The 27,212-nt window shown below is 39.1% G+C and overlaps 1 protein-coding gene and 1 non-coding gene across 9 annotated transcripts in view; both read left to right on the top strand.

Annotated features, from left to right (window-relative positions):
- Nucleotides 1-27,212, top strand: part of Ckap5 (cytoskeleton associated protein 5) — a 106,247-nt gene that overhangs the window by 78,000 nt on the left and 1,035 nt on the right. For all 8 annotated transcript variants that reach the window (XM_020156430.2, XM_020156433.2, XM_074044739.1 and 5 more), the window contains 15 exons: nt 1-126; nt 1,212-1,361; nt 1,753-1,956; nt 2,126-2,261; nt 2,814-3,007; nt 4,520-4,692; nt 5,830-6,003; nt 6,238-6,358; nt 16,884-17,063; nt 17,638-17,825; nt 18,324-18,399; nt 20,319-20,507; nt 20,600-20,737; nt 21,114-21,197; nt 21,547-21,706. In XM_020156430.2, coding sequence (XP_020012019.2) covers nt 1-126; nt 1,212-1,361; nt 1,753-1,956; nt 2,126-2,261; nt 2,814-3,007; nt 4,520-4,692; nt 5,830-6,003; nt 6,238-6,358; nt 16,884-17,063; nt 17,638-17,825; nt 18,324-18,399; nt 20,319-20,507; nt 20,600-20,737; nt 21,114-21,197; nt 21,547-21,706 — 2,293 coding nt within the window. The remainder of the gene's footprint in view (nt 127-1,211; nt 1,362-1,752; nt 1,957-2,125; nt 2,262-2,813; nt 3,008-4,519; nt 4,693-5,829; nt 6,004-6,237; nt 6,359-16,883; nt 17,064-17,637; nt 17,826-18,323; nt 18,400-20,318; nt 20,508-20,599; nt 20,738-21,113; nt 21,198-21,546; nt 21,707-27,212) is intronic.
- On the top strand, nt 2,511-2,621 carry LOC141416749 (small nucleolar RNA SNORD67). The gene has a single exon (XR_012441338.1). It is a non-coding gene; the product is annotated as a small nucleolar RNA SNORD67 (small nucleolar RNA).

Here is a 27,212-nt window from a genome sequence, read left to right as displayed (position 1 = left end):
AGTGTACAAGGAAAGAAAGTACCAAGCAAAACCAGCTTAAAGGAAGATGAAGACAAATCTGGACCTATTTTTATTGTTGTTCCAAATGGAAAGGAGCAGAGGATGAAAGATGAAAAAGGATTGAAGGTAAGGAAAGGATAAGTATCTTTAGAAGTTTTTGCCTCTGTTTTTGTTCTATCTTGCTAATCAAAAATAGTTTCTAGAGCTGGTAGAGTGGCTCAAGTGGTAAAGCTCCTGCCTAGCAAGTGTAAGTTCCTGAGTTCAAACCCCAGTAACTAACACACACACACACACACACACACACACACACACACACACACACACACACACACACACACACACAAAACCGCCACCACCACTACCACCACTTCCCCCCAGGAAGACAGTGAGTTTAATGCTCAATGGTAGAGTACTTGCCTTTGCATTCCACTCATAAGGCCCTGGGTTTGATCCCTAAGCACCACAAGGACACAAAATTATTTCATGTTTTTGGGCACCGATGGCTCACGAATGTAGTCCTAGCTACTCAGGAGGCAGAGATCGGGAGAATCACAGTTCAAAGCCAGCCCAGGAAAATAGTTTATGAGACCCTCTCTTGAAAATATGCAAAGCAAAAAAGGGCTGGTGGAGTGGCTCAAGTGGTATTGTTCCTGCCTAGTAAGCATGAAACTCTGAGTTCAAACCTAGTACTGCAAAAAAAGAAAAAAAAGTACATCTACATTGTAGCATTGATTTTGCTAATAAGAATTGCTCAAAGCCTTTCTTTGTTTTTGTTTTTTTACTACTACTGGAGTTTGAACTCTAGGCCTTACACTTGGTAGGCAAGCGCTTTACCATTTGAGCCACTCCCCAAGCCTTCAAAAATCTTTTAAGATTTCCTTAATCTTAATTAATCCTTCTTAATTTAAAAGGATCCTTTTACTTGCATGGCTCAAGCAGTAAGCACCTGCCTAACAAGTGCGAAGTCCTGAGTTCAAACCCCAGTACCACCAAATAAGTATCCTACAGCAAGGCATGGTTGCATACTTCAAGAGGCTGAGGCAGGAAGATTGGGAGTTCCAAGCCAGTCTGTGCTGCATAACAAGATCCTGTCTCAAAAACAGGGGAAAAAAAAAATCCTATAAAGTCCTGTAGCTGTATTACATAAGACACTCTATTTCAGTTTATACCCAGCCCCTTTTCACTATTCTATTTTTTTTTTTTATTCCAAGGTGCTAAAGTGGAATTTTACTACCCCACGGGATGAATACATTGAACAACTGAAGACTCAAATGTCTAGCTGTGTGGCTAAATGGTTACAAGATGAGATGTTTCACTCAGATTTTCAGCATCACAATAAAGCTCTGGCTGTCATGGTTGATGTAAGCCTGCAATAGATAAATGTGCACATATCTCAGGCTTGTTAAAATACTGAGCCTGTGAATATTCAGAAGTTTGCATGCATTGACGTGGAAGTGGAATACACCATGTTTTCAGTTTGTAGAGCTATCTTATTTAATGAATGTATATTTTGGGGGTGTTAGTTGAAGGCTTAAAAATCTATCATTTTACTGGGTATGGTAGTACTCTCCTGTAATCCTGTGCTTAGGAGGCTGAAGTACGACGATTTTGAATTCAAGGCAAGCCTGGGCTCAAAATAATGTTTATCATTTCCTTTCTGAGCTTCAATAAAATTTAAGAAATACTTGCCTGATACAACCTAAGCCTTTATACAGTCTTATTTATGGGAATTTTGTTTTGTTTTGTTTTAAGCACTTGGAGAGTGAAAAAGAAGGTGTCATTGGTTGCTTGGATCTTATCTTAAAGTGGCTTACCCTACGGTTCTTTGACACAAATACAAGTGTCCTAATGAAAGCACTGGAATATTTAAAATTGCTCTTTACTCTGCTAAGTGAAGAGGAATATCATCTTACTGAAAATGAAGCATCTTCCTTCATCCCCTATCTCATCCTCAAGGTAGTATGTTGTTCTTGTCCTTGGAGGCTGCTTAAGTGCCCAGTTAATCTCAATTCCTATACTTTTATTCACTTGCTCATTTTCATTTATTCTATCAATGTACCCTCCACCACTTATTCTCATGCTCAGGAAAGCCCTCATTCAATCATTATTTTTCATTTCTGATTAGGTTGGAGAACCAAAGGATGTCATTCGTAAAGATGTTCGTGCCATCCTGAACCGGATGTGCCTTGTCTACCCGGCTAGCAAGATGTTCCCTTTCATCATGGAAGGAACCAAATCCAAAAATTCTAAGCAGAGAGCAGGTGAGGCAAACAGTTGTGTGTGTGTGTGTGTGTGTGTGTGTGTGTGTGTAAATGCTAAAGCTTGAAGAAGCCAGTGGCTAGGCAAATGCTCTTAACTTTTGAGATTCACCTCTAACCCCAAACAGTTTAAATTGCAATGTGAGCATGTGAGCCTCTCTGCAGTGGTGACTCCTAGATAAAATAGCTTATAGGCAAGCAATAAAATTTCTAAATTGACTGTGTAGTTGATTCTAATCTTTTGATTTAGACTGTGAGAGTGATGAGTTGCACACTGGTGGAGCCATGGTGTCAGGTGATACAGGCACCACTCAGTACCACCCTGGTGACAAAATCAAGTGCACAGGGGCCATCTGACTCACAGGTATCCCTTTCAGGAGAACTTGCTGTAACAACCTTATTTCATTGATAAAAGGCAATAATAATAATAATAATAATTAAAGTAGGTAAGATTTTAGTCCTCCTTTCATGCCAAATAAAATCTATCTACTAAGGAGGGCTTTCTATGCCAAATGTGTGTTGGGCCTCATTAATCTACCCTTTCTCCTTCAACAGAGTGCCTGGAAGAACTGGGGTGTCTGGTTGAATCCTATGGCATGAATGTTTGCCAACCAACCCCAGGAAAAGCCTTAAAGGAGATAGCTATTCACATAGGAGACCGGGACAATGCTGTACGCAACGCTGCCCTCAACACCATTGTAACAGTGTACAATGTACATGGAGATCAGGTGTTCAAATTGATTGGAAATGTGAGTGTTGTTTTTCTGGGCACTGTCAGCATATTGTGAAAAGAATTCTAAGATTTTTTAGTTGTTAGGTTTCCTGCAGTCTTAGCTATACCTAAATTGTACCACTTGTTAGTAAACTCAACCCATCTCGTGTCTACCTAGAATCCAGGTAGACACTTGAGACATCTCTGATTATTGTTGAACATTTCAGGAGTACTTGACTGGAAATCAAATTTTCTTTTATTATTATTATTATTTATTTATTTATTTATTGGTGGTTACTGAGTTTGACCTAAGGGCTTAGAAATTGCTAGTAGGCTCTCTATTGTTTGTACCACAACTCCAGCCCTTTTGCTGTGGTTATTTTGGAGTTAAGGTCTTGCTTTTTTGCTTAGGCTGACCAGGACCCCCATCCTCCTATCTTATACTTCCTGCCATAGCTGGAATGACAGGTGCTTTCCATGCCCAACTTTTTCTAGTTGAGTTGAGGATCTCTTGAAGTTTTTGCTTGCACTGGCCTTGAACTGCAGTGCAATTTCTGCCTACTAAGTAGTTAGGGTTACAGATGTGAGCCACCAGTGCCTGGCTTCATATTTTCCTTCCTCCCTCCCTTTCTCCCTCCCCCTCTGTACTGTACTAGGGTTTGAACACATAGCCTCATGCCACTTGGCTATGCATCTAGCCGTGTTTTCTTTTGAAAGCATTCTATTCATAGCAATTTGCTTTAGCAATAAGAACTAACTTTGAATCTAGGAATATGAGCTAGTCTGGAGCTTCAATTCTGTGTTGCAATCTGCTCTGTAATTTTTAATGCATTTGGTTTTCATTTAACATGTACTACTTTGAGAACAGTGTGGGTATTGTTCCTGCCAGATCAAGAGTCTTGAGCCACAGCTATGAGCCACTTTTCCAGGCACCTTAGGTTCTGCCTCTGACTCCTGGCTTCCTTTGAGCAAGTCACTATTGTGGCTGGACCTTAGTTCTTTCCTTCAATAGCCTTGTAGTAGCACCATTTGTATATACTGGGCTTAAGTCACTTTTCTTCTGTTACCTAATCAACTCCTCACTACCACATAGTGAAGAAGATAAAGCAGGTGAGGACTTTACAGATTACCAAAAGTATAGATTCTTACCCATGAAGCTACTTAGTAGTAACAAAACAAAGATGAGGCAACTTTTTAATTATAATTTTTAATAGCCTTTTCTTTTATATTCTTCTCTCATAAGTTCTCTTATAAGCAGGTATTAGCAGTAGTTGACTAAACGATGTGGTGTTTGAAAGTAAACTTCTAACATGGTAGCTTGTATTATCTTCAGTATGGTAGCTTGTATTATCTTCAGTATGGAAATACTCATGCTCTGACCCAAGCTGGCCTCAAACTTCCCATCCTCCTGCCTCAGTCTCCTGCATAGCTCAGTTTACAGATGTGGGCCACTTCACTCAGAATAATTCTTGAGTTGTCCATAAGGTTTGAATTCTCTTATTTTAGTACATGGATGTGCTAGTAGGTTAAATTGGATCTCTTTTTATAGCTTTCTGAAAAGGATATGAGCATGCTTGAGGAGAGGATTAAGCGGTCAGCAAAGAGGCCCTCTGTTGCACCAGTGAAACAGGTGGAAGAGAAACCTCAGCGCACACAGGGCATAAACTCCAATGCCAACATGCTACGCAAGGGACCAGCTGAGGACATGTCCTCCAAACTCAAGTATGTAGATGAAAATAGTTGTCTGAGAGCATCTCTATGGACTTAGCTTTGTGTGCTCAGAGCTTGTCCCATAATATAATTTTGAGTTCTTGTCATCATTACCATGCATAACAGAGTATCTGGGTAAATGTCTTGCAAGCAAATGTTTAATCTTCCAGTCTTCATTGTCTTTGTCTTTGTCTCCAAACCACTTCTAAATGGTCTTGTGCCTTCTTTCACTGCTTTTCCGTGGACAGAATTATGTATCGCACTTATAGGATGTAAGTACTGCCTGCTAATTTCTCATTAGCAGGGCTCTTATATCTTTCTAACTTCTTACATGGATTCATCCCCTCTGGAGGGCGACTGGCTTAGAGTTTATAACCAGGGTAGAGGGTGGACATACATTTCAAGCCTTCCATAAAAGTCCAGTGGCTGGCAGAAATGGTAACTTAATGTCATGCTTTATTTGGTTGTGCTCAGGTTCCTGTTCTTGAGATAAGGCTAAATGAAATGCATGCAACCCAGAATTGGCTTAGAGACTCAAAAATTCTGCCCTAAGCAAAACAGATTTATTTTGGGTTGTAGCATGAGTATAATTTTAACTAACTTAAATTTAGGAACTTTGCATACCTATTTTTGAGGTATGTTGCTGGCCCTGACCTGTAAGAGTAAATATTCTTAAAAAGGGTGACTCCTTCAAAGTACAAAATGTAATAAACACTGCATGAAATGATCCTTATGATTAGAAGAACTTAAGCACTCGTCAGTTTGGTGGGAAAAAAGAAAACCCAACTAGTCTATATTTCCCTTAATATTTTTTAAGTAATAGTAAAATAGAAAGCTTTGGGTCAATTTAATTAATCTTCTCCCCCATTAGGAATAGAAGTACTAGCTTTGTTGGCTTTAGCAAATTAGAGATAATACTTATAACTTGGCTAGTAATATAAAGCTTAAGCTTGTGTGCTCTCTTAGGCTATTTGTGAACCAATTCTTGCCTAAGGCACTTTCTTACAACTCAAGGATTTAAATCATTCAGGGGGGCTGAAACCAGAAGTTGAACATCTGTCTTGAAGCTTTGGGTCAGTTGGCAGTGCTATTCTTGCCCTTCGGTTAAGAAGTCTCTCTTACTTCAGGAACCTCTTTCGCTTCCCTTAGCCAAGCCCGAAGCATGAGTGGACATCCTGAGACAGCCCAGATGGTTCGTCGAGAATTCCAGCTGGATCTAGATGAGATTGAGAATGACAATGGTACAGTCCGATGTGAAATGCCAGAACTTGTCCAGCACAAACTGGATGACATTTTTGAACCAGTCCTTATTCCTGAACCCAAGTAAGTTCACCTGTTCATTTAAGAATAAGATGTTCATAATGATTGTAACAGTATATATCTGAAAAGAGTACTCTGTGGAAAAGTGCAGTTAAAGCATTCTAGAACCAGTTGCTATGATAGCAAATTTTAAAAAATTTTCACCAAGACCTGGATCTAGTAAGGAATTGCATAATTCCAATTTATTCAGATGTCTTACAATAGAGATTAAATTTTTCCATTTGATTTGCTGTCTAGGATCCGGGCAGTTTCTCCACACTTCGATGATATGCACAGTAATACAGCATCCACAATCAATTTCATTATCTCCCAAGTAGCCAGTGGTGACATCAACACAAGTATTCAAGCTCTGACTCAGGTAATGGAAGTGCTTCCCATGGTAGTAATACCAATGATGGATAAAGAGGCTGTAAGAATAATGGATTTCACACTGGTGGAGTCACAGTATTAAGGGATGCAAACAACCTTCAATAGTGCCCAGATTTTTAAAAAAGTGCTGAGGGCCACTCAGTCATCACTTTCCTCAGTATAGCTAGAGATACAGCAGTAAACAAGTAGGTACCTACTGTCATAAAACTTAGATTTTAGAGGACAGAAATAAATAAGCAAGAAGATACCTACTTGTAAACAAGTAATAAGAAAATAACTGCTCAGATGAGGTGATGGGAGACAAACTGCATAGTTTCTTAGATTGAGTGATCAGGAAAAGTCTTAACAACAGGTATTCTGATCTGGGATAAGAACATTCCACCCAGGGGAGACAGCTAGTCCACGAAGGCCCTAGGGTAGGAATGAGCTTGCCATGTTCAAAGAAATAAAAGAATGTCTATGTGTCTGGGACATAGTGTACAGGGAGGAGGGAGCTATAGAATCAGGTTGAACAGGCAGTAACCAGACTATGTAGGGTGGTTTTTTTCTTGTTTGGTTGGTTGGTTGGTTGGTTGGGTTTTTTTGGTGGTACTGGAGTTTGAACTCAGGACTGATTACCCATTTGCTAGGCAGGTGCTCTTATCTCTTGAGCTATATACCTCTAACCCTTTTTTGCTCTGATTTTGTTTGGTTTTTTTGTTTGATTGTTTTTTTATTTTTTTGGTTTTTTTTTTTTATTGTTTTTTTGGTGGGTCTGGGGGTCAAACTCAGGCCTTCTAACCTATAAAGCAGGTGCTCATATCTCCAGTCCATTTTACTCTGGTTATAAACTGTCCAGGCTGGCCTCAAACCACAATCTTCCCAGTCTCAGCCTCCCAAGTAGCTAGGATTATAGGCATGAGCTACTAGCGCCTGGCTTGGTTATTTTTGAGATAGGGTCTTGCTTGTTGCACAGACTGACCTGAGCAGCAATTTTCCTGTGGTATACTTTCTGCCATAACTGGGATAACAGTTGCACACCATCATGCCTAGCCTTTTCTGTTGAGATTGGATCTTTTCTGTTCAGATTAAACTGTTTGCTCAAGGTGGTCTGGAACCACAATCCTCCTGATCTCAGTCTCCCCAGTCTCAGCCTCCCAAGAAGTCAGAATTACAGGTGTGAGCCACCAGCACCTGAGTTAGGGCTTTCTTTAAAAGCCCAAGGGTAGTCGTTTGAATTTTAAGTTTGATTGGAAGCCATTTGAAAATGCTAAAGAAAAAGCTACATGTTTGTTTTGTTTTGCTTTGGCAGTACTGGAGATTGAACCCAAGACACATGCCTGTGTAGGCATTCTGAGTTATTTTTTTGTTTTTTGTTTTTGGCAGCACTGGTGTTTGAACGCAAGCCCTCACGCTTGCTAGCCAAATGCTCTTATCACTTGAGCCACTCTGGCAGCCACATTCTGAGTTATAACCTCAGCAGTAGATGTATGGTTTTGGTTTGCAGTACTAGGGCTTAGACTTAGGGCCTACACCTTGAGCCTCTCTACTAGCCCTTTTCATGATGGGTTTTTTCCCAAGATAGAGTCTCAAGAACTGTTTGCCCAGGCTGGCTTCAAACCACCATCCTCCTGATTTCTGCCTCCTGAGTAGCTAGGATTACAGGCATGAGCCTCCGGCACCCAGCTTGCTCTGTTCCAGTTAGGATTACAGATGTGAGCCACCAGGGCCCAGCTGCTGTATGTTTTTAAAAATCATTCTCTCCTTTGTCTGCTTCCTTCCCTAACAGTCCAGTCTTAAAGATACTACGTGGGGCACAGCTAGATACGCATCCATATTTGTAGCAAGTGGGTGAGAGTGGGGAGCCATAGTGGCTCAGGGTGAAAGCCTCAGAGCCCAAGCAGGGTAAAGAGGATGTCCATGCAGAGAGCCAGGCTTTCCATGGTTTAAGTGCCCAAGTAAGATAAGGAGTACTGGGGAGGGAGGTGGTGGCATGCAAGGTGATTCAGAATGGGGAATCAGAACCAAAGCAGTTAAAGTAAGGATCTGCATGGGGATGGGCTGGCAGCAGAAATGGGAGATTGGCTACCTAGAAGACATTGGTTATCTATATATATGTGTATGTATGTACATATATATACATATGTATATATTAAGGAAAATGGAAGCTAAGTTTCTCAGTGTTAGGTAAAGAATTACAAATAGAGAAGAAGAGCAAAATAAAATTAACACTGATATTGGACTAAAATTCAATAAAACACTGTGAACTCAGGTTTTCATATATAGGTATAGAAATGATTATCAATAAAAATACATATATAGTGACCCTGGAGCATTTTATTGTGCCAAGTATCAAGGACATTCTCAGGAATGATAGGGACGTATGAGAAGGACACAGACTGGTTTGGGATGTAGCTCATTAGCAGAGCACTTGCCTACCTTGATTTGAGCCCCAGTACCACATATATACATACATATATACATAGGCCAACTAGAATAAACCTAACAGCTGAACATAGTACATGATTCTAGACTGGACTTTTGCTATAAAATCATAATTAGGATAATTGAAGAAAATGGAATGGGGTCTTAGGATTATATGGTAGTAAAATCAGTGTTAATTTCCTGATTTTGGGTAATTGTATCATAATCATGTAGGAGAGTATTATTATTAAAAAAAAAACTACACACTAGGAGCTATAATCCCAACACTTGGGAGGCAGGAGGATTTTGTGTTCAAGGCCATCCTTTTTTGAGACCCTATCTCAAAAAAATAAATAAGGAAGGGCTAGGGATAAAGCTCATTGTAGAACATTTGTGTCATATAGGTGAGGTTTAATTGTTCTTTTTCTTATTTTTATTTTTGGTGTTACAGGAGTTTGAACTAAGGGCCTCATCTGCTTCCTGGGCAGATTGCTCTACCACTTAAGCCACAACTCCAGGTCTTTTGTAGTTTATTTTTCAGATAGGGTCTCACATTTTTTGCCAGGTCTCAGCCTTGGGTTACAATTTTCCTACCTGTGCTTTCCACATAGCTGGAATTACAGGTGCACACCACCAGGCCCAGTTTATTTGCTGAGGTTGATTCTCATTAACTGTTTGGGCTATCCTGGAACCATGATCCTTCTGAGCTCTCTCTTCCAAGTAGCTGGAATTACAGGCCACTACACCATGCCAAAAGTTTCTTTATTATATTTACAACTTTTCTGTAGTGTTTACACTTTTTTTCTTTGTGGAACTGGAATTTGAACTCATGCTTCCTAGGCAGGTGCTCTACCACTTGAGCAATGGTGTATACTTTCTTAATTAGGGAAAAAGTTACCCTAGCCACATGTGTTAGTCAGCTTTCTGTCACTATAACAAATATTTGAGGTAATTATAAAGAGAAAAGGTTTATTTTGGTTCATAGTTTCAGAGGATTAAGTCCATGATCAGTTAGCCCTCTTGATTTGAGCCCATCATGGCAGGTAACAGAGAAAAACTAACCTTATAGCCAATAGCAAAAGAGAGATTTAGGGGAAAGGGTTGGCGAGAGTTGGGGGGGGTGGGCCCACAATTCCCTTCAAGGGCATTCCTCTGATGATCTGAAAGACCTGACTCTAGGCCCCACCTCTTAAAGATTCTATCACCTCCAAATAGCACCACACTAGGGACCAAGACTTTACCACATAGACCTTTGGGGAATGCTTAAGATCCAAACTATAGCACCACTCAGCAGAGACTCAGTGATAGGCGAGGCAGGAGACCTGTTAGAAAGCTTTGGCCAAAATTCATATGAAAGATAGCATCTTGTGCCTATCAGATGCTAATGATAAAGAAAAAGAGCAGTGTGTGATTTCATGCTATCATTTGGAGGTGTGTAGTCTATGAAACATGGTAGTAGATTGGACATGAAATACAAGAGAATAAAAGAATCAAGAATAACTCTGTTATTCTTGAGGAATAGATGGTGGTGCTGTGTATCCAGGTGAGGAAAAGATGTCTTGAAAGGTTAGTTGTCAAGAGATGTATCTTTGCTGTGTTGTGTTTAACACCCTATTACATATCCACATGAATATAGATGGCTAAGAATAGAAGAGCAGAATTAGGAATCCTAAACAAGATTTTTGCTGTTGTTTGACAGTCCCTTATTAAAAGTTTGGGTTCTCACGGCTGAGGGGTTAACTCATTAATAGAGCATGTTCTTAGCAGACATGAGACCCTGTTCAATATTCCCAGGACCACCACCAGAAAAAAAGAAAGAGGTTTTGGTTTTGGAAATAAACAAATTGAAGAAATGGGACTTTAGTGTATGCAACCCTGGTGTGTGTGTGTGTGTGTGTGTGTGTGTGTGTGTGTGCGCGCACATGCATTTTACAGGCAAGTGCTCTACCTTTCTTGAGTCACAGTCCCAGCCCCTTTTGCCTTTCTCTATCAGCTTCAGTCCAATGACTTGCTTTTTTTCCTGAGCAAAGGAACTATGGAGTCAGGTAAATAGTATCTGCTGTATCTTGAACAAGACATTTTTCCATATGGGCCTAAGAAAAACCTAGGGTTCGGTAGTACAGAGCCCAGGGAAGAAGATTAAAAGATCAGAAATCCTGAAGACAGATTTCTGTTAGTCTGTAGAAATTAATAGATCCTCTTAAGGAAGGACAGTAGTGGTCTATATGACTGATACTAGGAGGACTTCATAGCCTCCCTGGCTCCCAAGAAACTGCAGGGAGCTGAACAAATAAGGCTATACAAAGCTGCGCAAAAAGTTACCAAGACACCCATCTCAACCAATAAACTGGGTGTGGTAACATGCCTGTGATCTTAGCTGTGTGCCTGTGGGAGGGCGTAGGTAAGAGGATCCATGGTCTGAGGGTGGTCCCAGGCAAAAACTAAGCAAAAAAAGGGGCTGAAGGTGTGGGTTAAGTGATAGAACAGTTGCCTAGCAAGCACAAGACCCTGTGTTCAAAAGCCCCAGTACAACCCCCTCCCCAAAAGAAGTTTTTTTCTACAATTTGAGAAGCTAATTGTAAAATGTGTATGGGAGATCAAAAGTTCTAAGAAGAGCAAGGACATTTTTAAAAAGATACCACAAAGAAGCTTTGTATCAATAGTGATTACAGAAGTGCTTTATTAAGATAGTGTAGTCCTGGGACTGATGGAATGGCTCAAGTGACAGAGTGCCTGCCTTGCAAGTGTGAGGCCCTGAGTTCAAGCCTCAGTGCCACCAAAAAAAAAGTGTAGTCCTGGCCGAGGGATATGGGAATTAAAATTCCTCATGGTAGGGTTGGTGGAATGGTTCAAGTGATAGAGTATCAAGTGTCTGCCTAGCAAGTGTGAGATTCTGAGTTCAAACCCCAATAGTACCAATAAAAAACAAAAAAAAATTTTTGCAGTAAAAGCTGATCAATCAATAGTTGGTGCTGCAGCTAGTCATTTTCCATGAGAACAACAGTATAATTAGTGTGCGGTTTCCTGTATCAAAGTAGAGAAGGTGCTCTTTAAACTAGACAAAAATAAAGGAATAGAAAATTTTAAAACCAATCATCAAAACAAAGTGAGAAAAACAAGCTACAGATTGAAAGAATTAGAATTAGTAGATGAAAAATAAGTAAAGAAATAGAGACATTAAAATCATTTTTATGCCTAACAAGTGCAAGGCCCTGAGTTCAAACTTCCAGTACTACCAAAAAAAAAAAAATCATTTTTATTAGAGGTTAGAATAATAGTAACAAAGACAATGAGAAAGATTTAGACGTTACCCTGGGAGAAAGGAACCAACTTGGAGGATCAGGAAGAGGCCTTTTAGGGCTATTGATACCCTGTAATTTGTTATCAATAGCAGGTACACAGTGTGTATACGTGGCAGAATTTTATAAAGTTGTATGCTCAGGATTTATACACTGACCCAGGTGAACATTAAATGTAAAAAAAATTTACAAAACTAGATTTAGCTAATATATATGTATTGTATGGAATTTCATAATCCTCTGAAAAGGTAATTTTTCGTATCTCCATTGAATTTTCAAAAATCATATAAAACCTTAACAAATGTAAAAAGTAAAAGATATAATAGCCAAATTCTTTGCAGATAACCCAATAAAATTTTAAGTAAAGTCACAAAATATACTGGCTACTTGAAAAGTATGAAATGCTGCTTTGATCAAAAAAATAAACATGGCCAGGGCATATAGCTATGGTAGGGCACTTGCTTAGCTTACATAAGGCCCTGAGTTTGATTCCCAACAGCACAAAAATAAAAATTCTATAAGTGAATAGGGAAATATTTCACTGCAAAACTGCATTGACTGGGGGTGTGACTCAAGTGGCAGATACTTGCCTAACCAAGCACTAGCCCCTGAGTTCAGTTCCCAGTAATGAAGGGGAGAAAAGGTTGTATTGAAAAAGTAGAACTCACAAAAGTATGTTGCCTAAAATGCATTTATTCAAGAAAACCGTAAAGGGATTTTAGTATTCCTAAGAAATTAGAAAAATAAGCTGGCGCCAGGGGCTCCCACCTATAATCCTAGCTACTTAGTAAGTAGAGACCAGGAGTATCACGGTTCAAAGCCAATCTGGGCAGATGATTTTCAAAACCATATCTTGAAAATACCCAATACTGGAAGAGTGGCTCAAGTGGTAAAGGGCCTACCTGTCAAGTGTGAGACCCTGAATTCAAACCCCAGTATTGCCCCTTCCTCCAAACAAAAGAAAAGAAATTAGAAAATAAAACTCCAGAAGACATTTGAAGGTAGGAAATAATAAAGTTAACATTCATAAAATACTTTTTTTTTTTTGGTGGTAGTGGGGCTTGAACTCGGGGCCTACACTTTGAGCCACTCCACCACCCCTTTTTTGTGAAGAGTTTTTTTGAGTAGGGTCTGGATTCAAACCACAGTCCTCCTGATTTCTGCCTCATGAGTAGTTAGGATTACAGGCATGAGCCACGGGAGCCCAGCAAAATTCATAAAATAATATTTAAATATTAGGAACGAGGATGGAGCCAACCGTAGATGTGAAAGAGATTAAATAAGATAACACCACATGTAATTCTGTAGAAATTTGAAAGCTGATTCTTCCTCTAAGCATATGCAAGGGTTTGTTTGTTTGTTTATAACTAAGAATTTAGGAGGAAACCTAAAATGAAAAGACAAATTTTGATCATATAAAATTGTAAGATTTTAGTCAGGAGGAAGTTACCATATACTAAATCAAAAAACAAATGAAATATTGTGGCATATATTTGCAACCCATATGACCAATAGAATATTAATGGTTACATTAAACAGCTTTTATTAATTCTTAAGTAAAAGAAAGACATGAATATTAATAGACTAATCATTAGAAGATATCCAAAAGGTCAGTGAACATGTAAAAAGACATTCAACCCCCAGAAATGCCAATTAAAACAACATACCACTATTAAAACATGAAAGTGGTAAAAATTATTAACACATAGCTAATAAAGATGCTGGAAAATTAGTACTCATGTTAAATGTAGGCATATGAATTCTTAGTGCCTTTTTAAAGTGCTATAGTGGTTAGAGTCTTAACTCATTAGTAGAGTGTGTGCTTACAGAGTCCAAGTCCCTAGGTTCATTCCCCAACATCCTGCCTCACTCTCCCCTGCCCAATAAAAAGTAGTGTTATCATTTAGACTAAGAAATTACACTCCTTGGCTCTGTGTTTTAGAAATAGAAACACAAGCACAAAAGCGTATACATACAGAGATATTGTATACCAATTAGAAACACTGGAAGTTCATCAAAGAAGGGAAAATTTAGTAAATTTTGATAAATGCATGCATGGATTGTTAGGCAGCCTTTAAAAATAGAGTCGTCACTGTTGGCTTTAGAGATTTTCATAATTTTCTATTAAATTAAAAAGCTAGATGCAGAGAAATACATGTACTATAATTCTCTTGTAGACTAAATGATGTCCCAAACTTTGACCTTATGTGAGTATATATATGTGATTTTCTGAGATTTTGTGAACATGAGAGAGTAAAATGCCAGTTGTTGAAAAAGAGGAAGAGGAAGCCCATAGTATTTTTTTTATTATTATTCATATGTGCATGCAATGCTTGGGTCATTTCTCCCCGCTGCCCCCACCCCCTCCCTTACCACCCACTCCACCCCCTCCCTCTCCACCCCAACCCCCTCAATACCTGGCAGAAACTATTTTGCCCTTATCTCTAATTTTGTTGAACAGAGACTATAAGCAATAATAGGAAGGAACAAGGGTTTTTGCTAGTTGAGATAAGGATAGCTATACAGGGAGTTGACTCACATTAATTTCCTGTGCATGTGTGTTACCTTCTAGGTTAATTCTTTTTGATCTAACCTTTTCTCTAGTTCCTGGTCCCCTTCTCCTATTGGCCTCAGTTGCTTTTAAGGTATCTGCTTTAGTTTCTCTGCATTAAGGGCAACAAATGCTAGCAGTTTTTTAGGTGTCTTACCTATCCTCATATCTCCCTTGTGTGCTCTCACTTTTATCTTGTGATCAAAGTTCAATCCCCTTATTGTGTTTGCCCTTGATCTAATGTCCGCATGTGAGGGAGAACATACGATTTTTGGTCTTTTGGGCCAGGCTAACCTCACTCAGAATGATGTTCTCCAATTCCATCCATTTACCAGTGAACGATAACATTTCGTCTTCTTCATGGCTGCATAAAATTCCATTGTGTATAGATACCACATTTTCTTGATCCATTTGTCAATAGGGCATCTTGGCTGTTTCTATAACTTGGCTGTTGTGAATAGTGCTGCAGTAAACATGGGTGTGCAGGTGCCTCTGGAGTAACCTGTGTCACAGTCTTTTGGGTATATCCCCAAGAGTGGTATTGCTGGATCAAATGGTAGATCACTGTTTAGCTTTTTAAGTAGCCTCCAAATTTTTTTCTAGAGTGGTTGTACTAGTTTACATTCCCACCAGCAGTGTAGGACGGTTCCTTTTTCCCCACATCCTCGCCAATACCTGTTGGTGGTGTTGTAATGATGGCTATTCTAACAGGGGTGAGGTGGAATCTTAGTGTGGTTTTCATTTGCATTTCCTTTATTGCTAGAGATGGTGAGCATTTTTTCATGTGTTTTTTTGGCCATTTGAATGTCTTCTTTTGAGAAAGTTCTGTTTAGTTCACTTGCCCATTTCTTTATTGGTTCATTAGTTTTGGGAGAATTTAGTTTTTTAAGTTCCCTATATATTCTGGTTATCGGTCCTTTGTCTGATGTGTAGCTGGCAAATATTTTCTCCCACTCTGGGTGTTCTCTTCAGTTTAGAGACCATTTCTTTTGATGAACAGAAGCTTTTTAGTTTTATGAAGTCCCATTTATCTATGCTATCTCTTAGTTGCTGTGCTGCTGGGGTTCCATTGACCCATAGTATTTTTTATGGTGTCCATGTAGAAAGATCATTGTTAAACTGTCCCAGTTATTTAAGATTGTTCTTAGGAGATAGTATTCATATTGATAAATGAAAGCAGGAATACATCTTCTTCAACACCAGGAGGCAACATTCATATTGTAGTGTATATAAATGTTGCATCCCTGGAGTTGTGCAATTTGACAGCCTTGCTCCAATGTAGTGTTACTGCCAGGCACCAGTGACTCATGCCTATAATCCTAGCTACTTGTGAGGCTGACGTTGAGAGGATCACAGTTCGAGGACAGCCTGGACAAATAGTTTGTTAGATCCCCATCTCTAAAAATAACCAGAGCAAAGTGGACTGGAGATGTGACTCAAAGTATTGTTACTAAAAACTGATTATGACTATCTTGGGGTATTATTTCTACAATAACAAAAATGTATTTTATGTGCTTAGCATAATACTCCAGGCCCTGGGAAGCCACTTTAATACTAGTGTAAATGAGATCATTTTACCATTAGTGATAACCAGCATACTAAACCAGGAAAACCACTGGTTTCTGAGCTTTCTGAGACACTTTTCTCATCAAGTAAATGGAGACCTTTCTTATTTATTTACTTATTTACTTTCTTTTTTGTTTTTGTTTTTTTGGTTGGTTGGGGTTTTTTTTTTTTTTTTTTTTTTTTTTTTTTTGGTAATACTAGAAATCAAACCCCTAGCCGTTTACTAAGCAAATGCTCTACCACTGAGTCTTTTTTTTTTTTTTTAAATGAAATTTTTATTTTTTAAATGTATTTGACAGGGTCTCATTAGGTAACCCAGGCTGGCTTCAAATCCATTCTGTAGCCTAGGGTGGCCTCAAACTCATTTTCCTGCTCACTTTCCCAAGTGCTAGGAATACAAGTATGTATTCTTTCTTTCATGAACTAGACATGCAAAAGTAGGGATTATTTTTCCAAGAACATAAGCCTCTTAGAATAGTTATCTTGCTTAGTAAATATATTTTGAATGATTGAATCCCTAAGGATTGTTGTTTATGTGTAAAATTCCTGGACTTTTGTGTAAAGTTACTGGACTTTTTTCTGAGTATGATATTGGCAATGCTTTGCTAATAAATACTCTTATAGAAAAGTCTCTAGTATCTTTCTGCTACTCAGTATGAAGCTTGACAAATATATCTCAAAACTTTTGTTACCAGATTGATGAGGTCCTGAGACAGGAAGACAAAGCTGAAGCTATGTCTGGCCACATTGATCAGTTTCTGATAGCCACATTCATGCAGCTAAGGCTTATCTACAACACACATATGGCAGATGAGAAATTGGAGAAGGATGAGATCATCAAGTTGTACAGCTGTATCATTGGCAACATGATTTCGGTAAGACACCTCTACAGAACTGGAGTTTCCTTTTGAATTCTACTCCTACCTGGGTTCTCAAGCCAGAGTCAGTGCAGATGTTCCAGTGAGTCCTATGTCACTTGGTAGAATTCTTCATGCATCATACAGTAATCTGCCAATTACTTCTATTGGATGTGGGGTATTTCTGAAAGCTTACCTATCATTAGGATAAAAAGTAGAATACTTACCTGCTACCTAGCCTAGAATGCTTCTTGCCAAGTTCTTCATTAGATATTGTAGGCCCTATTTGACTTTTCACAGATAAGTGTGCTCACATTAAAAAATACTATTATAATAGGAAGGAAACACACCAGTTAATTCTGGCTATTACTAAATTTGATTTAAACTAATACTATAATCTTAAAAATATAATACATTTTTGCCAGGCATGGTAGCATATGCCTGTAATCTCAACATGGGAGGTTGAGGCAGGAGTATTATAAATTCCAGACCAACGTGAGCTATATAGCAAGATCCTGTTTCAAAAAAATACATACAATATATGTTCTGTATATTGAGTTTTAACCTCGCTAACACAGTTAGGACTGCATAGCTATTTCAGATAGAGAGCCTGGCCCGGGAGGCCTCCACAGGAGTACTGAAAGATTTGATGCATGGCCTCATCACCTTAATGCTGGATTCTCGAATTGAAGATCTAGAGGAAGGACAACAGGTGATTCGCTCTGTGAACCTCTTGGTGGTGAAAGTTCTGGAGAAGTCAGACCAGACCAACATCCTGAGGTACATTTGTATTTTCAGTAGAGTCTGGAAAGCCTTTTTTTTTATCTGCAGTAGAGTCACTAGATCAGTTGTAACTTTAGGTTTGCCTAATAAGTTGGTTTATTGTTCTTCTGCATGAACCAAAGACATTCCATCCTAAGACAACAATTAAAACCAGTGACAACCCAGGAAGCCAACCAAAACCATGAGTTTTCTAGAGAGTACTATAAAATGTGATCAGCTACATCTTCTAGCATGTACATTTTGGGTATACTTCTCCTTGTCTACCAATGACAGTGAAAAGTAGTGACAAAGTTTACCATTTATCAGTTGAGAAGAGTTAAATTTCAACGATTTAAAAAGATTTTTAATAACCAAATATTAAGTAATCTAAGATCCTCATCCATCAGTTCTCAACTTACTAGACCCTTCAATTAATAGTTTTAATTAAAAATGAGAGTTATTAATGAATGAATGAAATTTATTAGTATTATTGTGTTGGTGTCTTTGTTTTTCTAGTGCGCTACTTGTTTTGCTCCAAGACAGCCTGCTAGCAACAGCCAGTTCTCCTAAATTCTCAGAACTTGTTATGAAGGTAAAGTTGAAATGATTTCATCTCTTTTCTTTTCAGTGATGCAGTCACTTTGTTAAAGTATAGGGAAAGAGTACACACCTATAATTCCAGGACTCAGGAGGCACAGGCAAGAGGATCATGAGTTAAAGGCCAGCCTGGAGTAGACAATGAGACCCTATCTCCAATGTGTGTGTATGTGTAATTAGTCTTTAATTTTCTCTTCTTCCTCTGAGTGTGGGGGGCTCATGCCTATAATCCCAGCTACTCAAGAAGCAGAGATTGGGAAGATCTGAGTTCGAGGCCAGCCCAAGTACAAAGATAGTGATACCCCTATCTCAACCAAAATGCCTGCATGCACTTATCATCCCAGCTACTTGAGAGGCTGTAGGTTAGAGAATTGCATTACAAGGCCAATCCCAGGAAAAAGTAAGACCCTTCCTGGAAAGTAACCTAAAGCAAAAAAGGGTAGGAGGTATGGCTCAAATGATACAGTGCTTGCTAGGCAAGTGAGAGGCCCTAAATTCAAACCCCAGTACTTCCAATAACAACAAAAAATTCCCCTTCCAATTTATATTAATCTTAGTCCAAAAATTCTTGTCCTTTACTGGGCCTCAGTGGATCACGTCTATAATCATAGCTATTTGGGAGGAAGAGATTAGGAGGATCGTGGTTCACAGCTAGCCTGGGCAAATAGTTCGTGAGACCCTATCTTGAAAGAACACAACACACACACAAAAAAATACTGCTTAAATGAAGTTAAAAAAAACAAACAAACTGGAAGTTCTGATTCAGATTGTCTAACTAAATCTAGTCTGAGGAGACAAAATATCTTTCACTACTTATAGTATAGTACAGAATTATAATGTGACAGATATGTTCATCTGGAGTCTTCCATGAAAGAGACTGAAACTATATGTATCTTTTTCCCTCCAAAAGTGAAATTTTTCTCATCCCTATTTGCCTTTTGATTCTAGGAGAGTCTACAAAAAAACCTTTTCCTTTTCATGATTTGAGGCCAAAAAAATAATTTTTTTTTTTTCGGCAGTACTGCTGGTGTTTGAACTCAGGGTCTCATGTTTGCTAAGCAGGCACTGTATCCCTTGAGCCACATCTACAGTCCATTTTGCTCTGGTTATTTTGGAGATGGGGTCTCATGAACTGCTTACTCAGGCTGGCCTCAAACTGTAATCCTCCTGATCTCAGCCTCCCAAGCAGCTAGGATTATAGGTATGAGCCACCAGCACTTGGCTATTCCTGCACTTTCTTAATAATTTCCTCCTTATAGTTGCCCTTTTTCCTTTCCTACTTAACTAGATTTGGCTTTTCTATTTCAGGATCTTTTTGTGGTCCTTTGTTCAGTTTTAGCCTGGTGATAACCAACTTGCTTAGGTGAATGCCCCCATGGACACTTTATTCCATTAAATTTTTCCTGCTGTACCCATTCAATATAGATGTAAACCTAAACTATTTTACCATCTACTGTTCTTTATAGTGTTCCTCACAACCTGAGCTTCATCATCCTTTGGAATATGCATACATACTTTACTTCTATCTCAACTTTTTGGCAAGAAGGGAAGACAATCTTTATGCAAATGTGGGAGGTGCATTGAACTGTCTTTTGTGGTTCTTGATTCCATCAGAAGTCACAAAAGGATTGAACTTCTTTCCACCTCTGCCACATTTGTAGAATTATGAAATGATGGCCCTATATCTGGGGAGTGGAGGGAAGAGTAGACATGGATGCTTAAATGGATGACTTGTCACACTTCAGTGAGTGACATGGTTGAAGTGATTAAAATTTCTCGTGTTTTAGCAGCTGAACTTCAGGGATATGATCCACATTTATATACCTGACTGTCTTTTAGAAGTGAGCCCTGAGCTTGGGAACAATGAATGGTGACGTTCTTCAGTCACTCCTAACTATTATATTTTTTTAATAGTGTCTCTGGAGAATGGTTCGACTATTGCCCGACACCATCAACAGCATTAACCTGGACAGAATTCTTCTGGACATCCACATTTTCATGAAGGTCTTCCCCAAGGAGAAACTGAAGCAATGCAAAAGTGAATTTCCCATAAGGACCCTAAAGACCCTGCTGCACACATTATGCAAATTAAAAGGACCCAAAGTGAGTGAGAATAGCATCTAGTCCCTGTGGGAGCTTGAGAGAATGTCATAGAAAGGGCATTGCTACTGTTTAAATGTGCTCATCTCCCTCAGATCCTAGACCATCTCACAATGATTGACAACAAGAATGAATCTGAGCTGGAGGCCCACCTCTGCCGCATGATGAAGCACAGTATGGACCAGACCAGTAGCAAGTCTGATAAGGAGACAGAAAAGGGAGCTTCGCGAATAGTGAGTGGCCTTCATCACTCTCCTCTCTTATGATCATTGCCACTCTAAAATTTTAAGACAAAAACTAATAGCCATGTGCTTTTTAGTCCCCAGGAAAGGTTTCTATGTGCCCAAAGTATCCATTGGTCACTAAGTAAATCCACTGTGACCTCTGTTTAATTGGGAAATTATTTTTTCATCAAGTTGTGGTGAAAACCTAAAACTGGAGGCATTCATATTCCAGAATGTTAGTGTTATTGCTGTAGACTCTGCTCAGTGGTGCCTCCTTTATCTACAGAGCATAGCAGTACAGTTAGATTTTGAGATATTTTCTGTTCATATCCTAATTAAGTATTCAAGTCTAACCATTCTGCCCTTGTGTCTTTCACTTTTTCAGGATGAAAAATCATCAAAAGCCAAAGTGAATGATTTCTTAGCAGAGATTTTTAAGAAGATTGGCTCCAAAGAGAACACTAAGGAGGTGAGAGTGAAGGGTTAAAACAAATGGGAACAAATGGGAGGGGGAGGGTGAAGGAAGGAGATTAAGGTGACGTTATGTGGTAGATGGACTTCATATACCTATTGAAGCAGAACCAAGAAATCTCTTGGCATTGTTTTAAGTGAGGTGGGGAGGGCGTTGAGGGGGAGAGATGAGGGGAACCATGTAATTAATGTGCAGTATAAGTCTGATTGGAATTGTCACTATGAATCCTCCACCTGTATAATAAATATATTCTAATAAAAAATTTATTTTAAAAAATGGGTAACTATTTTGTGGAAAAGGAGCACTAACTTACATCCATCCCCACTTCTTTTTTTGTACTCAACAGGGCCTAGCAGAGTTATATGAATATAAAAAGAAATACTCAGATGCCGACATTGAACCATTTTTGAAAAATTCCTCACAATTCTTTCAGAGTTATGTTGAAAGAGGACTTCGGGTGATTGAGATGGAGAGGGAGGGTAAAGGCCGTATTCCCACTTCAACAGGTATGGTTTTCAGGAATAAGCTTAAAATAGCTGCCAACTTGTAAACTGCGAAAGTAAAAACTAATGAGCTCCTGTATTCTCTCCATCTTGGTCAATGACAACTTTATCCTTCTAGTTTAGTTAGACCCAAAGCAGCTGGTGGTGGGACTCAAGTGGTAAGAGTACCTGCCTAGCAAACATGAGGCCCTGAGTTCAAACCGCTGTGGTGCTGGTGCCAAAAAAACAGAGAGAGCAAGTACTTAGACCAAAAGCTTTTGTCTTCTCTTCCTATGTCAGGAAATCTTTTTGATTCTATTTGCAAACCATGTGCAGGATCACCTTTACTCTGCCGCCTTGGTGGGAAACAACACTCTCTCTCACCTGAATTACAGTAGCACTACCCTCCTAACAGACCTCCTGTTGCCACCCTTGTCTCCCCATATTCATTTCCACACATTCCATCAGAACAAGGCTCCTCAAACACTCACCAGAAGCCTGTACTCAGCAAGAGCAGTTCTCACAAAGGTCTCTAACTTCTGCACTGTCTGATCCCCTGATACCTGTGGGGCCTCATCTACTGCTTGCCAATCTCAGCAGCCCCCTTGCTGTTTCTGGAACACACAGGCATGTTGTCTCTTAAGGCCTTTACCCTGACTTTTTCTTTTCTTTTTTTTTTTTTTTCTTCAGTTCTGGGAATTGAACCCAGGGCCTCGAGCATATTAAGCACACCCTCTACCACTGAGCTACACTCCCAGTACTAACTGGCTATTTCTTATTTTCTTATGCATGCAGTGCTCTTCCTGAGATGACTTGTTGGCTAGCTCCCTTTCCTCTTTTAGATCTGTGTTTAAATACTACCATCTAAATGAGAACTTTTTTAAAAATTGTACCATAGCACTTCCTCTAACAGAACATATGATATAGTATTTATTAGGTTGGTCATTGGTGTCTGTCTGTTCCTGGTAGAATTTCAAATCCACAGGGGAAGGATTTTTTATTTGTTTTGTTAGGCATCCAGGAGTATGGTTTGAATGAGTACCTGTCCTAAGTTCAAGCTGAAATGTTACTGTCCCTACGATGAAAAAAAATCACTCTGAGAATTACTGCCTACAGAATCTAGAAACAAAAGGAAGTCGTTGGAGATTTCAGTTATAAAAAATATTTGTCATAGCCTTAAACCAAAGATAGACACAACTGCAGAAATTACTCTCGTCAGGGCAGAACAGAGCTCTCATATTTGTCCTGTGTTTAGTGTTTTCCAATTTCAGTGAAGCTCAGCTATTTCAATCCACAGTTTGCCTGTCACAGTCTGCTTCTTTGTGGGTTTCAAATTCTAGTTCTTTCTCAGCATGTATCTTGCTCAGCTGAAGCTACTGTTCTATTGTTCTGTTAACCAGTTGGGTTTGCCTTGTTTTTGACACCTTCAGTTATCCCTCTCAAAGAACTTTGGAGTCCTTACTGAAGGGTGGTAAACAGGATGTCACATAGTGTGCACATATGAATATATCATGGTTTGATTGATCACAGTAGGGCCTCCTTTTCTCATTCCCTTACTGGTGATATCCTTACTGGTGATATTCAATATTTGGTTGATATTTTTGGCAGCACATTTGCTCCAAGTTCAGTTTGGTTGGTTTTGGGGTATGATTTGGTTGGTTTTGGGGTTTGATTTGGTTGGTTTGGGGGTATGAGGTAAACACATTTGCAACACCAGCATACAATCCCATTGATTACTGATTGGTTTCATGTGTAAGTATTCATATATGTCTTATTACTGAACTTATGTCATTTTTTCAATTTATTAGAGGGTTCTCATCTTTTTTTTTTTTTTCCTCTGTACTGGGGCTTAAACTCAGGGCCTCCACCTTGAGCCACTCCACCAGCCCTTTTTTGTGATGGTTTTTTTTTTTTTTTTGAGACAGTCTCACAAACTATTTGCCAGGGCTGGCTTCAAACCATGATCCTCCTGATCTCTGCCTCCTGAATTGCTAGAATTATAAGCGTGAGCCACCCACACCCGGCCCCGAGTGTTCTCCATCTTTGAAGAATTCCTTCTTCCCTATTTTACATTTTTTTTCTCCTATTGCCTTTAAGTCAAGTGACGTTTTTTGTTTTGGTTTGTGGTGCTGGAGATGGAACCCAGGAACCCAGGGCCTTGTTCATGTGAGCCAAACACTGTACTGTTGAGCTATATCCTCCAGCCCCAAAAGTTAGGTATTTTAAATGCTTGCATTTTTATGATTGTTCCTTCACAGAAACTTAGGAATTGAGGTAGATTTTTGGAGGGGTTTTGGTTTAGTTTTTGTTTTGTCCCTTTCCTCCCAGAATACTGAGCTGAGTGACAAGGTCATTGGTACACTAGTGCCTGTCCCTTTTTGCATGCTGCTGAGCACCTCAGCTCCCCTCTGCTCCCCATGAATGCCCTAGTTCTTGAACTTCTTGTTGTCCTGTATTGGTTTGTGTGTGATTTTTTTTTTTAATTTCAAAACAATTTTCTATTTATATAGAAAATTAAGAGAAAATTTGTATATTAGAATTTTTCATGGTATTTGTTATTGGAAAGTCAGTGCAGCTATCCCAATTCTTGCGTCTGCAAGAGAAGAATTCAGGCAAGATGCAGAAATATAGTGAAAGTGGTAGCAAAGTTCATTAGGAAAGGAATATACTTTCTCTTTGTTGTTTTGTTTTGTCAGTACTGGAGTTTGAACTCAGGGCTTCATGTTTGCAAGGCAACTGCTCTACACTTGAACACACCTTCAGATGACTGAAAGTGGGTCATCTCTAGGATGAAAATGACAACATATTAAGTTTATTAGAATGGAAATACTTTCATGGGTGATAGTGGGTCATTGCAGAAAAAGAGGTCAAGAATGACCATAGGTTTCCCTGTTTCTCACCTGCTCCAAACCTTATCTATGTTCTACATATTTAAGGTCTTCAAGTTTTTCAGTTGGGCACTTACAGTATACTCCAGGAGTAGCTTAGGTGTTTTGGATTGCCCAAATCAAAAACCCTGTGATTTACTAGAATACAACCCTTGTGTACTCAGGTTATAGATGGACAGTCCAACTCATATTCCACCTTCAGTATCAGTTCTTGAAGTTCTCATGAAGTTTATCTTACATATTTGAGAGTACTATGTATCACTAACTCCAGGTGAATTCTGAACTTTTTAGTTTTCAAGTACACTAGAGAATATGCAAGTCCCTAGAAATTTTTTATTTGTTTGCTGCTGGAGATTAAAACTATGGTTTATGTCTATACTCCCAAAAGTAATCCACATGTTTAATGCAATTCCCTCAAAATCCCAATGACATTTATTAAAGAGATTGAAAAATCTATCATTAAATTTATATGGAAACACAAGAGGCCACGAATAGCCAAGGCAATACTCAGTCAAAAGAACAGTGCTGGAGGTATCACGATACCCAACTCCAAACTATATTACAAAGCAATAACAATAAAAACAGCATGGTACTGGCACAAAAACAGACATGAAAACCAGTGGAACAGAATAGAGGACCCAGATATGAAGCCACACAACTATAACCAACTTGTCTTTGACAGAGGTGCTAAAAATATACGATGGAGAAAAGACAGCCTCTTCAGCAAAAACTGCTGGGAAAACTGGTTAGCAGTCTGCAAAAAACTGAAACTAGATCCATGTATATCACCCTATACCAATATTAACTCAAAATGGATCAAGGATCTTAATATCAGACCCAAACTCTAAAGTTGGTACAGAAAAGAGTAGGAAATACTCTGGAATTAATAGGTATAGGCAAGAACTTTCTCAACAGAACCCCAGCGGCTCAGAAACTAAGAGATAGCATAGATAAATGGACTTCATAAAACTAAAAAGCTTCTGCTCAAGAAAAGAAATGGTCTCTAAACTGAAGAGACCACCCACAAAATGGGAGAAAATATTTGCCAGCTACACATCAGACAAAGGACTGATAACCAGAATATATAGGGAACTCAAAAAACTAAATTCTCCCAAAATTAATGAACCAATAAAGAAATGTGCAAGTGACCTAAACAGAACTTTCTCAAAAGAAGAAATTCAAATGGCCAAGAAACACATGAAAAAATGCTCACCATCACTAGCAATAAAGGAAATGCAAATTAAACAGATTCCACCTCACCCCTGTTAGAATAGCCATCATTAGCAACACCACTAACAACAGGTGTTGGTGAGGATGTGGGGAAAAAGGAACCTTTATACACTGCTGGTGAGAATGTAAACTAGTACACCCACTAGTGTACTAGTGTAGGCTACTTAAAAATCTAAACATTGATCTACCATATGATCCAGCAATACCACTCTTGGGGTATTGCTTTTGGTATTGTCACCCAAAAGACTGTGACACAGGTTACTCCAGAGGCACCTGCACACCCATGTTTATTGCAGCACTATTCACAATAGCCAAGTTATGGAAACAGCCAAGATGCCCCACCACTGACGAATGGATTAAGAAAATGTGGTATTTATACACAATGGAATTTTATGCAGCCATGAAGAAGAACGAAATGTATCATTTACAGGTAAATGGATGCAACAGGAGAACATCATTCTGAGTGAGGTTAGCCTGGCCCAAAAGACCAAAAATCGTATGTTCTCCCTCATATACGGACATTAGATCAAGGGCAAACCCAATAAGGGGATTGGACTCTGATCACATGATAAAGCAAGAGTACACAAAGAAGGTATGAGGATAGGTAAGACACCCAAAAAACTAGATAGCATTTGTTTAGTTCCTCAACGCAGAGAAACTAAAGCAGATACTTTAAAACAACTGAGGCCAAAAGGAGAAGGGGACCAGAAACTAGAGAAAAGGTTATTCGAGAAGAATTAACTTAGACGGTAACACACGTGTACAGGAAATCAATGCTTGTCAACTCCCTGTATAGCTATCCTCATCTCAACTAGCAAAAACCCTTGGTCCTTCCTATTATTGCTTATCCTCTCTCTTTAACAAAATTAGAGACAAGGGCAGAATAGTTTCTGCCGGGTAGCGAGGGGTAAGGGGGGGTAAGGGGGGGAGCGGAGGCGGGGGGGAGGCGGTAAAGGAGGGGTCGAGGGGAAGGGAGGAGAAATGACCCAAACATTGTATGTACATATGAATAAAATAAAAATTAAAAAAAAAAAAACTATGGTTTATGCCGCTAAACATGTACTCTGTCTATTACTACCCTACTCCAACCCTGGGAACTTAGAGTTTTTTGTTTTTTGGGGTTTTTTGGCAGGAATAGAGGTTGAACTCAGGGCTTTGCATTTGCAAAGCAGGCACTCTACTGCTTGAGCTCCAATTCATTTTGCTTTGGTTATTTTGGAGATGGAATCTCGTGAGCTATTTGCCTTTGAACTGCAGTCCTTCCAATCTCAATCCCAAGTAGCTAGGATTATAGGCAAGAGCCACTGGCATCTGGCTTAAAATTCTTAATTGTTCTCAGTGGCAGATTAATCAAGGCAGTCTGGAAGTGTGGGGTATGTGTATATCTGAACATTCTTTCTACATTTTCCTCT

Source organism: Castor canadensis, chromosome 1, assembly GCF_047511655.1.
Source record: "Castor canadensis chromosome 1, mCasCan1.hap1v2, whole genome shotgun sequence".
NCBI lineage: Eukaryota > Metazoa > Chordata > Mammalia > Rodentia > Castoridae > Castor > Castor canadensis.
The sequence above is the reverse complement of the archived record's forward strand: the minus strand, read 5'-3'. Positions and strand labels throughout refer to the sequence as shown.